The 14,810-nt window shown below is 42.5% G+C and overlaps 2 protein-coding genes across 4 annotated transcripts; both read left to right on the forward strand.

Annotated features, from left to right (window-relative positions):
* The first annotated feature begins 747 nt into the window (after positions 1–747).
* LOC116730721 (gasdermin-E-like) lies at positions 748–8,760 on the forward strand. The gene is made up of 10 exons (XM_032580137.1): positions 748–1,084; positions 2,619–2,858; positions 3,391–3,583; positions 3,710–3,887; positions 4,039–4,159; positions 5,283–5,420; positions 5,685–5,806; positions 6,004–6,154; positions 6,253–6,323; positions 7,334–8,760. The coding sequence occupies exons 2-10, from the start codon at positions 2,648–2,650 to the stop codon at positions 7,565–7,567; spliced, it is 1,419 nt and encodes a 472-aa protein (XP_032436028.1). The 5' UTR covers positions 748–1,084; positions 2,619–2,647; the 3' UTR covers positions 7,568–8,760.
* Positions 8,761–10,742: 1,982 nt separating this feature from the next.
* Positions 10,743–14,758, forward strand: nup42 (nucleoporin 42). 3 transcript variants are annotated; one of them, XM_032580138.1, is made up of 7 exons: positions 10,743–11,014; positions 11,521–11,836; positions 11,917–12,005; positions 12,095–12,171; positions 12,266–12,352; positions 12,487–12,589; positions 13,057–14,758. In XM_032580138.1, the coding sequence occupies exons 1-7, from the start codon at positions 10,852–10,854 to the stop codon at positions 13,518–13,520; spliced, it is 1,299 nt and encodes a 432-aa protein (XP_032436029.1). In that variant the 5' UTR covers positions 10,743–10,851; the 3' UTR covers positions 13,521–14,758. The 3 variants fall into 3 exon arrangements, with proteins under 3 accessions (XP_032436029.1, XP_032436030.1, XP_032436031.1); XM_032580139.1 differs by having other exon boundaries at positions 10,744–11,011; XM_032580140.1 differs by having other exon boundaries at positions 10,744–11,008; positions 13,057–14,009.
* The last annotated feature ends 52 nt before the right edge of the window (positions 14,759–14,810 follow it).

Below are 14,810 nucleotides of genomic sequence, written 5' to 3' on the forward strand. Positions count from 1 at the left end.
CATAAACTCAGTCAACTTGTGTATAATTTATTTTCTTCATCTGTGAAGACTTCAGAGTGGTTGGAGAGCATTACTGAAACGGCTTAACGAAGATGACACCAAACAGGTCAGAGATACATAAAGTTGGAGAGAGTTATGTTATCAGATGATATGCCAAGTTTTGAACAGCTAACGGAGCATCAACAGAAAGGAGAGATTGATGCAACTTCAAGCCTTCCAAGATGTGACCATCCATTGAAAGCAGCCCAATAGCAACTCTGGAGGAGCTGCAGAGATGCAGAGCCAGTTTTAGGTCTAAAGTCGTTTCAAAACTGCAAAGCTTACCAAAGTGCTTACACAGAAGTGTTAAGCCGCAAGTTCAAAACGGGGGCGCATAACAAATGGTATGAAGCATAAAATGTCACATGCCAGTCAAACAAGACCAGCTTTAAGAGCAGAATTGAAAACATGCAATAATACCGATCCACGGTGCTGTGGCGGTGAGTTCCAAAAGTCAAAAACCTCTGTGCTGATCTTCCATGGCAAATCCAGGAGAGGCTGCTGGTCACCTGAAGGAAAGCTTAGTGGTGATGAACAGAAGCACAAGTTTTGAAAACTTCCTCACGAGGGAAAAACAATGTCAGTCAACAGAGGCATATGGGCTGAAACAGTTTCTTATGGGTGTTCTGCATATGACAGGATGTGGTGCATTGAAATCTCTCTCTTTACCTACTTCTCATTATCAGGATGTAAAGCATGACCGCAGACAGGCACGCTCAATACAAGAGCCATTAAATATTCTCTCCTTTGATTTTGACTGATCAGAAGTAAACAAAAAAATTAAAAAAATCGAAAAGTCAAGCCTGCTCACGCCCCGATGGGCCACAGAGAAACATCCCCACTCCTCCGGGTGGGCGGAGGAGTGGGCCGGCCGCTCGCAGTAGCGCGCCGTCCTTCCCTCGCCTTTTAACCATAGATCTGGTCCAGCTCAGATCAGTTCGGAGAAGAGCCGCTGTCGGTCCGTTGTCTTCTGGATATTTTAGTCGAGTCCGCGTCTTTCTGTAGTGTGACATCCGGAAAACGCGCTTGAAACTCTACGTTTCAGGTAAGCAACTCTATTTAGGTCCGAACTATTAATACGTTTTTGGGAAGACTTGTTTATTTGTCTGTCCAGCCGTTTCCAGGCACTCCAAGTACTCCAGATTCCTTGATTTAATTTTATGATCTGAGTCATGAGGCTCCAGGCGCAGCTTGCAGCTGCGGGGTCTGGGTGGTAGAGGGGATAGTCGGGGGCGGGAAGCGGAGTCTATATTTCCTGTAAATTACAAGAGGATGATTATTTTTTTTCCATTCATAAGTTATTAGTGACAGGCTTTAGTGGCATCACCGCAATTTAACCCATTTTATTATCGATAGAAACACCAGTGTGTTCATGAACCCTCTGACCTTGCATGGAAACATTTTGAGGGTGCCAGGTGGAAGACCTCCTTGCCATCGCCCTAATCTTGATCTTTCTTCAAAGACAGAACTCCAGCATGGCCGCCCCAAAAAACGTTACTTCTTTTCAGAAGAAAAATTTTTGGTAAAAAAAAAAAAATCTTTGAATTTTCATCAGCAGCATTCGTTAACCACGTGTTGGATATATGGACACACCTTCTAATTCAATGGGTTTTCTTTATTTTCATGACTATTTATAAGGCAAGAAATCCCACTTATTAACCTGACAGGGCACACCTATGAAGTGAAAACCATTTCAGGTCACAACCTCTTGAAGCTCATTGAGAAAATGCAGAGTGTGTGCAAAGCAGTAATCACAGCAAAAGGTTGCTACTTTGAAGAAACTAGAATATAAGGGGTATTTTCAGTTGTTTTACACTTTTTTGTTTAGTGCATATTTCCACATGTGTTATTCATAGTTTTGATGCCTTCAGTGTGAATCTACAATGTCAATAGTCATGAAAATAAAGGAAACTCATTGAATTAAAAGGTGTGTCCAAACTTTTGGTCTGTACTGTATATAAGTTGTTTCCTACTTGTTCTCCGCGGTTCAGATCACAGTAAACAAAGGCAACATGAAATATTCACCAACCGTACATCTGAGCCTGTGGATTTGGGAGATGGAGGAGAGGGAAAGGTTTAACAGTGACACTACAACGACTCTTAAAAAATTCAGCCCTGGATGACTCAACCCATGTGAAACCCAGAGGAGTCAGAGTTGCTTCTTCCACTTGAAGCTCACGGAGCACGTTAAAACAGGGCCCGAGCCTGCTGACTTCCAGCCAGAGTTCGCATCTGTTGTTTATTTCAGGCATTCTTCTGTCCAACACAGTCCCAAATGATGCTAATCACTTTCTTCTGTTTGCTCCTGAGCGCTTTCGAAACCAAAGCCACGATGTCGGAGCCCCTCAGTGGTAGTGAGAGTGAGGTCATTCCTGCATTTGTGCGGTAGTATTTGGGGGACTTCCTTCCTGAAGGGTTGCGTTGTAAACACCCACACTTTTCTGAAATACTACACTTCAACAAAAAAAAAAAATATCTATGTGAGGGGGTTACACAACACTAACAGGCAGAAAACCGTATTAAGTTAATAAAAAATACTGTGCTCTTTATGTCAAAAAGGAATCCCACATCTCTTTCAGCTTTTCCGTAATCCTCTCTCGCCGAGGCCATGTTTTCCAAGGCCACTGCCAACTTCGTCCGTCAGGTTGATCCGGAGGGAAGCCTCATCCATGTGTCCCGAGTTAACGACTCCCACAAGCTGCTCCCCATGGCAGTTGTAGTCAAGCGCAACCGCCTCTGGCCGTGGCAGAGGCCCAAGTACCAGCCGACTGATTTCACCCTAGGCGATCTGCTGCAGGGCGACGAGGTGCTCCGACCCGGTAGGTGTGCGTGTTTACAAGGGATTTCAAAGTCACACACACACACAGGCGCACACCCACACACACACACACAAAAGAGGAAAGTGCTCGTTCCATGTTATGCTAGATACGGCTTACACCGTTTTACTGATGGATGCTGCAGTCACTGCTTGGCAAGAAGAGTCATAAGCCTTGAAATTTTTATATTTGTCAAGTTAAAACCACTGAGTTCAAAGGGTCAAAGGTTAACCCTGCTGCAGTCTTTTACAGCCTCTGTTTACAGGTTTTTTTTCCAGGATTGCCCTGTATTTATTGCCATCTGTCTTTCCAACGATTCTGGAGGCGCTGCCTCTTGGCTTCTCATTCAAAGGGATGGATAGAAACTAAGGCAATCTTACAACTGCTTAATACAAACTAAAGACCTATCTCCTCAATAGGCTAAGAAGAATGCTTTTTAAATGTCCCAATTGTTTATTTTTAAGTAGAGACTTTAGTGCATGAAGTACTTTTAGCACCCGATACAAATCTGGTATCACTTTTTTTTCTTTTGCAGGAGTTTCTGAGGCAGAATTCCTGACCTACAAGGGGACGTACCGGGACGATCGCTCCGGGAAGCTGGACACCGAGGCCGGTCCCGTCAACGTCAGTCTGGAGGGACTGGGTGCGTCCAAGCTGGAGTCGTGTTTCGGAAAGCTGAAGAAAGAGGAGCTGGATGTCAAGAAGCTGTTGAAGGACTCTGAAAGCAGGTTTTGGCCAGTCTTTTCCGTATTGTTTATTCTGCGTCGAGTCCAACGCGAGGAAGGAAGGAAGGAAGGTGTCTGGATGTAAAACTGAGTAAAGGGCTTTGGTGTGACACATTTTGTCTGCCTCAGGTTAGTGGACATGCAGCACATCCTGGTGCAGCAACTGGAGAAGCACGCCGAGGTTCTGACGGTGGTGACGGAGCGCATCCTCACCACCAACTCGTGCTCCGTCACCATGACGAAGAAGCAGCAGTGCACCTTTCAGGGCGTGTTGGGCCTGATGGGCCTGCTGGGGGGCTCCGTGAAGGTCGGCCCCGCAGCTTTTCACATTTATGTGACGCTTTGTATACCGTTACCTCCGTAAAATAATGGACTAAGTTAGTTTTTGCTAAAAGAGAGAAAAAAAAGGCCATTATTTTAGGAAGGCGACTATATGCGTGTTAAATGTTTGTTTATAGGTGGTTTTAAAGGATGTGAACAATATTGAGGTGGACAGCGACGTTTCCTTGGAGATTCCCTCTGGCACCGTCATCGCGTACAGCATAAAGGAGCTGAAGATCGAAAAGGACGGACACCAAGGTGAGAATGAGTCCCCAAAAAAAAAGAAGTTAAAACTGCGAAGGAGATGGGCTGCACAGTGGCGCAGTTGGTAGAGCTGTTGCCTTGGAGCAAGAAGGTCCGCTTGAGCTCAGGATTTCAGCTGCTCCTCCAAAGTTAACGTGGAAGAGGTGTTGCGACGAGGCTAAGAGTAGCATCGTTTTTAACCAGTGTTCTTCAAATATGTCAAATCGGTTTGCACTTTCAAATGCATAGGTGGCAAAATTTCTTCAGTTGGGGGAAATTGTGAAGAAGCATTTAAAAAGTTTCAGAAACCTTTGGATTTTTGAGTCAAAGAAGTAAACAAAGACAAAACAGAAACTTTTTTTCTGTTTCTGTTTGTGTCACTGCAGGTTTCCAACAGGGAAACAAGTGTTGGCTTTGAGCATCGTCGTTTTTTTTTCTTCTCAAGATCCTCCTCAAAGTCATAAACTTGAATTCGTCATTCAGTCTTGCTTGTCAGATTTTTCGCTTTTTTCAATTAAAATAAATATGTTCTCCAACTCTACACGAGTTTGATGAATGGCTGATTTCTGTAATAATTTGACTGACTAATTAAGATCACCACACGCCTTCCTTTTCTTGGATGGCATGTTCTCTTGTCTTTACCATTTTGAAGACAGGCTAATTAAAACAAGCGTTTTCTCCATGGATTAATAATTCAAAAAGAGATCTTCAACATGGATCATCCATCCATTTTCTAACACCCTTGTCCCTAGTGGGGTCAGGAGGGGTGCTGACCGATCTCCAGCTAACGCTCTGGGCGAGAGGCGGGGTTCACCCTGGACAGGTTACCAATCTGTCACAGGGCAACACAGAGACAGACAGGACAACCAACCATGCACACACACACTCACACAAGGAGAATTTAGAAAGACCAATTGACCTGATATTCATGTTTTTGGATTGTGGGAGAAAGCCGGAGTACCCTGAGTGAATGTACAGGGAGAACATGGAAACTCCGTGCAGAAAGACCCCGGGCCGGGAATCGAACCCAGGACCTTCTTGCTGCGAGGAAACAGTGCTACCAACTGCGCCACTGTGCAACTGTTTCACCGGGAGTGCTTGGTGTGTTTATCTTTGCTGCTGTTGGAATTACTTTCAGAAATATGCCTGCGACCCAGCGCTATCGGAGGTTTCCAGAGCGACTCCATCCCGTTCGATGGTTCCTTGGACACAGTGGACGACAGTTTGGACGGGCCCCGGGCTCGGGAAGATGCTCCTTTCACCGTTTTTCACAGCGGTAATTCACAATTTCTCTTCCATGGGAAAGACTAAAGCAGTTGACATGAGGAAGTGAAACACACTGCTGACATGTTGGCAAAGACGAAGGCTCCCTTTCCTTAAGCTAAGCTTTAGCGTGATTAACAAGCCAACAAATCTACTTTCTACTAGACTAGTACAAGGAATCAAATTTGCTACATCAGCTTTAAACCTAAAAATAGTTGTGTTTTTTTAAATTTTAAGTTGTAGTGATGAAGATATAAAATAGTTTGGCATCTTGCAGGATGGTCGGACATGGACCTTTCTCCTCTGGCAGACCTCCCCGGGTCTACTCGATGTGAGTTGATGGACAAGCTCCGAGAGGCTCTTCGGGACAGATTTTCTCTGTCCTACCTACAGAGTGAGGTGAGGGTCACGCTGACTTGACTTACACCAGTAAAGCTAGCATCAGACGATGTTTGATTATTGCCTAAATCGAGAGCAATTGCGCAACAGGTGACTTGCCAACATATTTCTAAACAATTTTTTTGTAAGTTAAGTACATTTCAGAAAAAAACAGCACTCTTTTTCCCTTTATCCCTCTAAACTTTCCTTTTCATTAGCTGGAGAAGTTGTGTGATTGTGAAACAGCGGAGACTCCCATTATTGGTGACAAGGAGACAATTCCTACAGGTTCATGTGTCCCTGAATGCGTCCCGACTGGCTTCTCTTCACACCTACCCTCAGTTTACCTGCTGGTCAGTGCCATGGAAGGTAAGAGAAACCTTGGAAATATTTGAAGTAGGAGATAAATCAGTGCAACCTCGGTTAATGTCTCAATTTTTAATCTTGTTGCATGTCTTTGCTTTCAGAGCTGCCTGATGAGACGCTGAACATTTTGAGCAACAGTCGACCTGATTTTCTGTCAGCGGTTGATGTGCTGGTTGGTCGATTTCATTTGCCTTAAATATATACAGTATGTCCTTGTTTATACATGCGTAGGTGTTGGCACTATTTTTCTGAAAGACTTAATGAGATATAACTCATTCAGAGTGTCACAGATCTGTTTTTTTTATTGGCTATCAGTTATGCAAGGAAGCCATGTTGGATATCGAGGTTGCTGAGAAACATCCAACTTTCCCATTCAGATTCCCACTTCTTGGAAACTTTGTGTTTTCCCGACGTTTCAAATGAAAAATGAATGAGCCACATCTCTCAACCGGTCAAGCAATCCCGCTGAACGAGAGAGTTTTGATGTTGTTGTGTTTATGACATGGCAGAGCAAAACTTAGGACGTTTAAGTCCAGTTGCAATGCTGTTTTCAATTTGCCTGTCAGGGTGACGGCACTTGGGAAGTCGAGTATTTCCTCAGGTGGTATTTGTTAGGAGAAAGTCTCAGAACGATTGCCATAAGACAAATGGCCGTCAAACCAAATGTATTCCTTAGGGAACGTAAGTAATGGCTTTCTACAGACTCATTCAATAAATCACGACGTTATTGAAAAGTTCACTAATTCACTCAATTCACCTTAAACACATTACATGCATTAAATACACAGATACTGATTTATGTAGTTATTTCTGTTAACTACAATGATTTTCTGCTCGCAGCTATGCTACAAAGCTGGACAACGTTTGTGTGCTTTGGTAAAAACATTAATTTCCTTTCTATCTTATTCCACTGAATGAAGATATTTTTTTTGTGAAATAATTCTGCTGCAATAGAAATACCAATCCATCAGTCCGTTAGATCAGAGGGAAGTGGGTTTTGTCCTTTTGTCTAAAGGTAACAAAATCTCCCCATTGCAGAATTTACAGCTCACTGAACATGCACCACTTCCCGTAGTCCTCCTGTTCAACTCAACTAACCTGGCAGGTTCCAACTTCCAGGTTTCTCATCTTGCGACAGGACATCAAAACGATCCTGTCTGTTTTCTGCTTGCGTCTCAACAGATGCGCGGGTTAAAGGAGAGCGGTGGGAGTCTGTCCATCCCGTCCCTTCCCGCACCGCTGCAGGACAACCAGGTCTTCCAACAGGCAGAGCAGCTGCTGGGCTCCATCAGAGTGACGCTGAGGAGGGACGCCGATCAGCTCCGGGTGGAGATGGGAAACACGGACGGGGCTCTGGCTCTGCTCCTCAGCCTCAGCGTACACGGCCTGGCCTTGCTCTGCACCGGCGTGCATTAGTTTACGGCATCTGCGTCTTTGTTGTTACTTTCTTTATGGAGCACATTTATCTTATATAAGCTTTTCATGTTCCAGTGCTCGACTTCGCCATATTATCTTTACTCAGTTTTCTAATCTGTTATTTATCCCATATACATATATTATTATTTAAATAAACTGTTTATATTTTTGTACAAGAAATGATGAGTCTGGATGGAGGTTTTGAGTTTTGAGCATCAGTCACAATTTACCGTCGATCCAGTTGTTTCTGTGTCCAGTTTTAGCTCACAGTAACTATTATCCTCAGTTATTGGTAAATCCCAGAAAGCTTTTTGTATTTCAGTAAATACACGTTGACTAAAAGTTAATGTGGGATTCGTCATAGTTTGAACAGAATTTGAGAATTGATTATTTTCTGACAAAACACAAGATGGTGAAGCTTTAAGCAGTTTGTTTTGTCTTGTCAGGAACTTTGGCTCAAAAGATGCTGTCCTTTTGAAGTTCTTCTCTTTTTAAAAAGAAAAATCTAGTTTTATATTAATCACCACAGGTATATATATATATATATATATATATATATATATATATATATATATATATATATATATATATATATACATACATACATTTTTCACATTCCCTGAATTACTGGTATTACACCATAAAAAGCTACAGAGTCTATTTTGGTTATTTCCTTTGCCATAAGCTAAAAGCAAGGTCATTCTTTAATGTTTAGTGAAATATAATTACATTGCCTGAAGACTTTTTAAAAGTTTCCTTTTATCGCAAATGTACCACTGTTTTAGTGTTTCTAGTACAATACATATAGTTTTAAAATGTGGAAGACTGTTTTGTTTTCTTTTTTGGACGCTGGTTATTTATTTTTGTCTTTTATGTTTTGTTTTACAAAATGTGTAGGTTTAAAGTGTTTAGTGTATTTGGTTTTATGGCAAGAATCTAAAAATTCTTGCAGTTGTGATGCACCAAATCGTGCGGTGTTGGACCCAGCAGATCGTGTGTTGAAGCTGCCACAATAATAGACCAAGGGTGATATGTTGAAAAGGATTATGTGATGTAGTGAGAAGGAACTTTGCTGGAAGGAAGTGGTAGTTCTTTAGTTCTTCATTCACCAAATCACACAATAATCCTGTTATTAATACTATACATTGTTCATTGTGTAACCTGTATTGAATAAAGCTTGTTCAGGTACATCATCTGTGTTCACAAATCATTAATAATCCGAAGTTAATTTATTTTTACAGCAATTCCAATTTAAACTTTAGCCAGGATGTGTTAATATGCATCATATAATATATATTGTTGCATTCAAATATGTCTTTTTAAAAAACGTTGTTGCACAGTCTGCAAAGGTTTAGTTTTAGCCCCTTAAATGTTGAAAAAAGGAGGGCTAACAGCAGACACATAGGCGTAAGTTTAAGAGACTGACTCAGACATTGATATTTGTGCTACTTTTCTAAAGACGTTATATTTTACCCTACTAATATATATCAGTACATCAGAAATGTTAAGCACTGGGTATAAAATAAAAAAAATGGGGACAAAGTTAAACATCCGGACCAACTTTAAACATTGGAGATAACTTTGTCCCCGATGTGTAATATTACATCTTTTTAAACTTAATTTTTATTTGAACAGATTGTGAAGACATCCCTGTAAAGAAATCAAAATGGTCAAGTAATTCCCAGGAATGGAAGGGAACCAGGATGGATGGATGGATGGATGGATGGATGGATGGATGGATGGATGGATGGATGGATGGATGGATGGATGGATGGATGGATGGATGGATGGATGGATGGATGGATGGATGGATGGATGGATGGATGGATGGATGAATGGATGGAGGGAGCCAGGATGGATGGACGGAGTTCATCTGGGTCTAAGAGCAGCTTCTCATCAGGACGGTATAGTTAAATCCTTATTTTCTTCTCTGAGATCTGCCCAGCAGGAGAAGCTCGCTGCGTCTCCTCTTTTCCAGCCTCCATCGGCTCAGTGTGACGTAGCGACTCAACAGGTGAGGCCGTTTTCAGGCTGCTTTGATCACAAATCTCCCCCACCAATGGAGCCTCAGATGAGCGAGTCGTAGCGACACACCGCCGATCCGTTGGGCTCACTACTGACGGTACCGGAGTCTGATTCCATCAAGCTGCTGTCCTGCACCTGATGAAACTCTCCCTGCCAAGACACAAATAAAAAGGAGAAACAGGAAATCAGAAATGAATTATTTTCATCAACATTTATTATGTTGTTGTGGTGGAAAATAAAAACCCACCTGAAAAGACAGAAGCTGCTGAGTGGAGGACCGAAGGGAAGAAGTCCTCTTCATTCTCAGACTTTAAATTATAATGAACATTTAACACTCGATCTGGAAGACATTTAAAATAGAAACTACAAAATGAAAGGAATTATCAAGTTTCTGGTCTCGACTAAACCATTTATTTTAAACGAACCATTTTGTTTACAAAACACCAGACTGAAGACTTTATTCATCCAGTTTTTGGTAGAAACAGAGAAACAAATCATGCAAATGGAAATTGAGGACGGGAAGGCGGCAAGAGGACAGGTGCAGGTTCCATATAAGTAAGTGAACCTAATGAATTGATAACTTGGATCAATAGTAGTCTGACTAAATTGAAATGACTTTTCGTAAATACCTTGACAACAACATTGTTGTGAATTAACATTATGATTATAAACTTTTGATATCTATTCTGGGGGTTTTGAATGTTTTGGTATCTACTTTTGGGGTTTTGAACTTTCTTGTATTGGTTGTTGGAATTTTTTTTGAAATATATTGTTTATTGGTGGGGCTCATTTGTTAGTTTGAAAGTTGAATTTTATATATTTTCAATTCACAACAAATGCCATCTCAATGCACTTGGAAGTAATTTTAGTTCAATCACATGTAGTCCAATTGCTAGTACAACAAGCTCAGTTGATTATTAAAAATAAATAAATAAAACTGTGACTGACAACATAAGCTCCCCATTATAAATAAATATTTTTTATTTTATGGTGACCTTTATTTATTTGATTAAATATTCATAGCCTGTTCATTAATAGCGATATTTATTCATTTCATTTTGAACGAAACAGCTCTCTAATTTTCCTTGCCCTTCCCACGCAGTAAAAGCCTGAGCAGACGTCTTAAGATAAAGCTGCCACACGAGGTCGCTGTGAGTGAGCACTGACCGACGCGAAATGATGACGTAGATCTCGCGCGGCCTGTTTTTCGTAAACAGGCCGAAACTTGTGCTTTACCGCGCCGTCACAGCGCGTTTAAAATGGTCGTGTGTAACTTTTTCCTCCAGGGCCGCTGTCGGTACGGAGACCAATGTTGGAATGAGCACCCGAGAGGCGGAAGCAGAGGAGGGGGAGGTTATAATGACAGCTACAGCCGCTCCGGTGGTCAGCAGCAGCCCAGAGGAGGAGGAGGAGGAGGAGGAGGTAACATGACACTGAAACCTTCATCTACCAAATTATCTCCATTCGCTGTTCTATAAAACCCCTATGAGGAAATTTCCCATCGATTTTATCGTAGCATAATTTTGTTTTGTTCATTAGAGGCCACCTTTTTTTTAGTTTTTCAGTCTTGTTTTCTTGCTTCCAGTCAGAAGGGGGTTTCGTTAATAAATGTCTCCCTGCTATTTGAAATCATTTGGATGTGTGATAAACAAGCACCTGCTACAAAGCTTTAAAAGAATAGGGCTTATAAATTCAGAAAATGTTGCTTAGCTTTTGGAATACAAAAAGTCCTGTGTTACGTTTCGTCATTACAAAACTCTGCTTAACAGTAATAATGTAATTTCGATTTAGATTTTAGTAGAGTTTTCATGTTCTCCCTGTGCATGTTTGGGTTTTCGGTAGGTAACGGTTCCCTCGACATGTTGGGTTAATTGGTTGTCCTTTGATGACGTTTAACCTTTCCTCCGTTTTCTCCGTTTGGCTTCCAGGTTATGGGAACAGAGTTTGGGTGAATCCCTCCCAGCAAAGAGGAGGATATATTCAGCCGTCAGCCTTCTCCTCACAGGGAAGCAGTGACTGGGGTTCAGGACGTGGTGGAGGAGGAGGAGGAGGAGGAGGAGGAAGAGGAGGAGGAGGAGGAGGAGGAGGTGGTGGGAGAAGAGAAAACTTGAAGAGCTCTGATTTCAGCTTCTCATCTTCGAATCGATTTTCTGCTCTCGATGCTTCCAATGCCTTTGACAAGGGAGGAAGAGGAGCAGTAGCAGGTTTAGGAACTGCTGGAGATGAAGATGACGATAAGAAACTGTGAGTTTGCTTGTTTTTGAATAAACCTTTTAGGCTTATTGTAAGGTGTTCATTAATGTTTATATCTGACACTTTATCAGTGAAGTCATTCAGGCGGACATGGATGCCTGGGAGAGTTCAGGACAGTGGGGCTTCTCCTGCTACTCTAGCGTTAAGACGCCCCTATCAGGTTCTTGTCTGTTTTATTCTGTTTCAGGCCTAATTTGCGAATCGGCAGTTTTAAAACTTGAACATGAAACTCGATTATTTTGCCTGCAGGCTTCAGTGATCTGTCTCCAGAAGAGCTCAGGCTGGAGTACTACTCCACCAGAGCATCAGGGGATCTGCAGGGCTACGTAGGCGCTCGCCTCGTTCCTAATATTAGTCTGCGTTTGTTTTTATTTTGTGTCGTGCAGCAGTCGTAATGACTTCCGGTTCTGTGTTTTTTAGCTAAATGGCGTAAACCAGCTGTTCAGTCAGTGGAAAAGCAGAGTCCAGGAGCTGAAGATTATGAGTCCGTCCACACGTCTGGCACTGGTAAGACACAGATATACACACACACAGACACACAAATACGGTCAATGTCAGAAAGTTTTCATCCGTTCACTTGAGGAACTTTTTGAAAGTTCAGTGAGCAGGTTTAGATGATGCCATGTTTTCTTTGCACACAGCTCGCCGAGTTAAAAGGAACAGCTCCGCAGTCGTCTTCGAGTGGCTTTGGTTCGACAACGACGACAGGATTTGGATCCTCCACATCCAGCTTTGGCAGCAAAGGTCAATAAGTATTACTGCATTGCAAGAGTAGACAATGGAAGGATCGACTGTTACAATAGGAAACACATTTGGAAACACTGCAAGCAGAATAATGGTGTTTTATAGAGATTTTATGTACCGACAGTAGTTAGAGCATATCTATATGTACCGTAAGTAGAAAGAAAAGGATATGCGGTTTTCGAAATGTTGACATTTTTTGCTAATTTTTCTTTGCAAAATAAGTCAAGCTCAGCCCGATGAAATGGATAGCAATACGTGAGAGACAGATTCTCTATTCGGCTAGGCCATTCTATGATATGAATAAGCTATGCTATAAAATAAGAGCCTGTTCATTAAACAAGCTAATGTTCACCATTAGCTTGTTTAATGAACAGTAGAAGTTTATATTTGTCCCTTTTAAGCCAAATGTCTTCAACTATTCATTCTCCATCACTCCTTTGCTAATTCTGATCATTCCGACCACGCAGGCTTCGGTGCACCAGAACAGTCCGTCAACTTCGGTTTCCCAGCTCTGAGTTCTGGATTCGGCTCTTCTTCTACATCTTCACTTTCAACTGGGTTTGGTAGCCTTATAACAGCTCCAACACAACCTACGTCTGGGTTCGGCTCTTCCGCCGTGCCGTCTGCTTCGTCCTTCTCATTTACCGCCCCGAGCGCAGACAAGCCGCCACCAGCGGCCTCTTCGGGGTTCGGATCGGCCTCGGGGTTCAGCTTCTCCTCCACGACAGCAACCACTGGCGGAGGACTTGGGAGCGCCTTCGGGGCGGCGGCAGCTTCACTCGGAGCCGGAGCGGTGGGAGAGACCGCAGACGGTCTGTTCTCACCTGAGAGCAAACTCACCCAGGAAGAACTGAATCAGTTTAAAGCCAAAAGGTTCACTTTGGGACAGATTCCACTAAAACCGCCACCTGCGAATATGCTAGTGGTCTGACAGCGTGGAAAAAGCTAATGCTTTCCCTTTGGGTTGTGTATTGATTCAGTCCAGACAAAGAAGATTTTTCACTAATATTTAGGTGCACAGCAAACAATATGCACAGATTTCTACTTGGGACTCGTTATAAATGACGTCTTTTGCACCATAGAATGCTGACTTCAGATTTTTAAATTGGGCTGATTTTACTTTTTTAAAATTTTTTTGTAGAACATTCTGTTTGTTATGGCGAATATTTATCTGTCAGTGATGAAGAATAGCAGCTACAACAAATCATTGACGATCAATTGCACTTCTATATAGGTCACAATAAGCTGCATTTACTGGTGTTGATCATAAGAGGGCGCCGTGATTGAAGCTAGAGTGTTTCTCACTTTCTCTGCCTTTGTGTCTCTGGTGACCAACTGGTTTAATATGAGCAGTCGCTTTCAGATTGTAATTTTTGCCCAACATTAAAGCAATAAATGAAGATCAGTGAGTGCAAAGCTATTCGCCCACAGCTTTCTGTTCTGCACACCACAGAAGGGAACACAGATAAGCGACGCGTGAATGCAGTCTGTGTTTATTAGACGCCGAGCCCCAGCGGGACTACAAGCGGAGTAATACAGAGCACAGCAATAAGCAGTTTTACTACAGAGGCCACTGCGCTGCTGACTGGTGCATGTTTTCAGCTGACGAGGACCTCCTCGTGTTGTCAGCAGAGAGGTGAAAAGGAGCCGAGTGAAGTGATTGCCAGGTCAAAAAGGTAGATAAGGCTAATGCAATTAGGAGCATCCCAGCAAATAGTTGTAGAACATGAAGTGCAAGCAAATAGAGTGCCGTTTTCTCGCCTACCTCTCAGACTGTCAGCAGTCCACCCCTCCTCATCCGCCCGTCTCCTTCTGCCAGCAGATAATGCATAAATAATTCAACAGATTAAAAAGGGGCTATCTCATGAAAAAGGCCCTCTCATTTCACTGGAACTCATTTAATTTGCAACGCAGCTCCATCAAGTTGCCAGTGTGCTCGCGTCGAAGGGTGACGTGTGTCCACGAGTGGAGAGCAGATCAGAGCTGTATATTGCATGCAATGGATAAGGTCATGGATGTTTGCATACACACACTCACACACGCCGACACACACGCACGCAGCCAGATGTAGTTTATTTTTCCTTCTTTTGTTGCCCCTCTGCAGCAGCCTTCACGTTTATTTGCACACCTGGTAATGATGTATAAAAAGCATTAAAAAATCTGTCATCTTATATTGCAGTGGCATCATCTCACAATAAGTGTTTTGTTTAATTTGAGGACA

This window comes from Xiphophorus hellerii, chromosome 13 (genome assembly GCF_003331165.1).
Source record: "Xiphophorus hellerii strain 12219 chromosome 13, Xiphophorus_hellerii-4.1, whole genome shotgun sequence".
Lineage (NCBI taxonomy): Eukaryota > Metazoa > Chordata > Actinopteri > Cyprinodontiformes > Poeciliidae > Xiphophorus > Xiphophorus hellerii.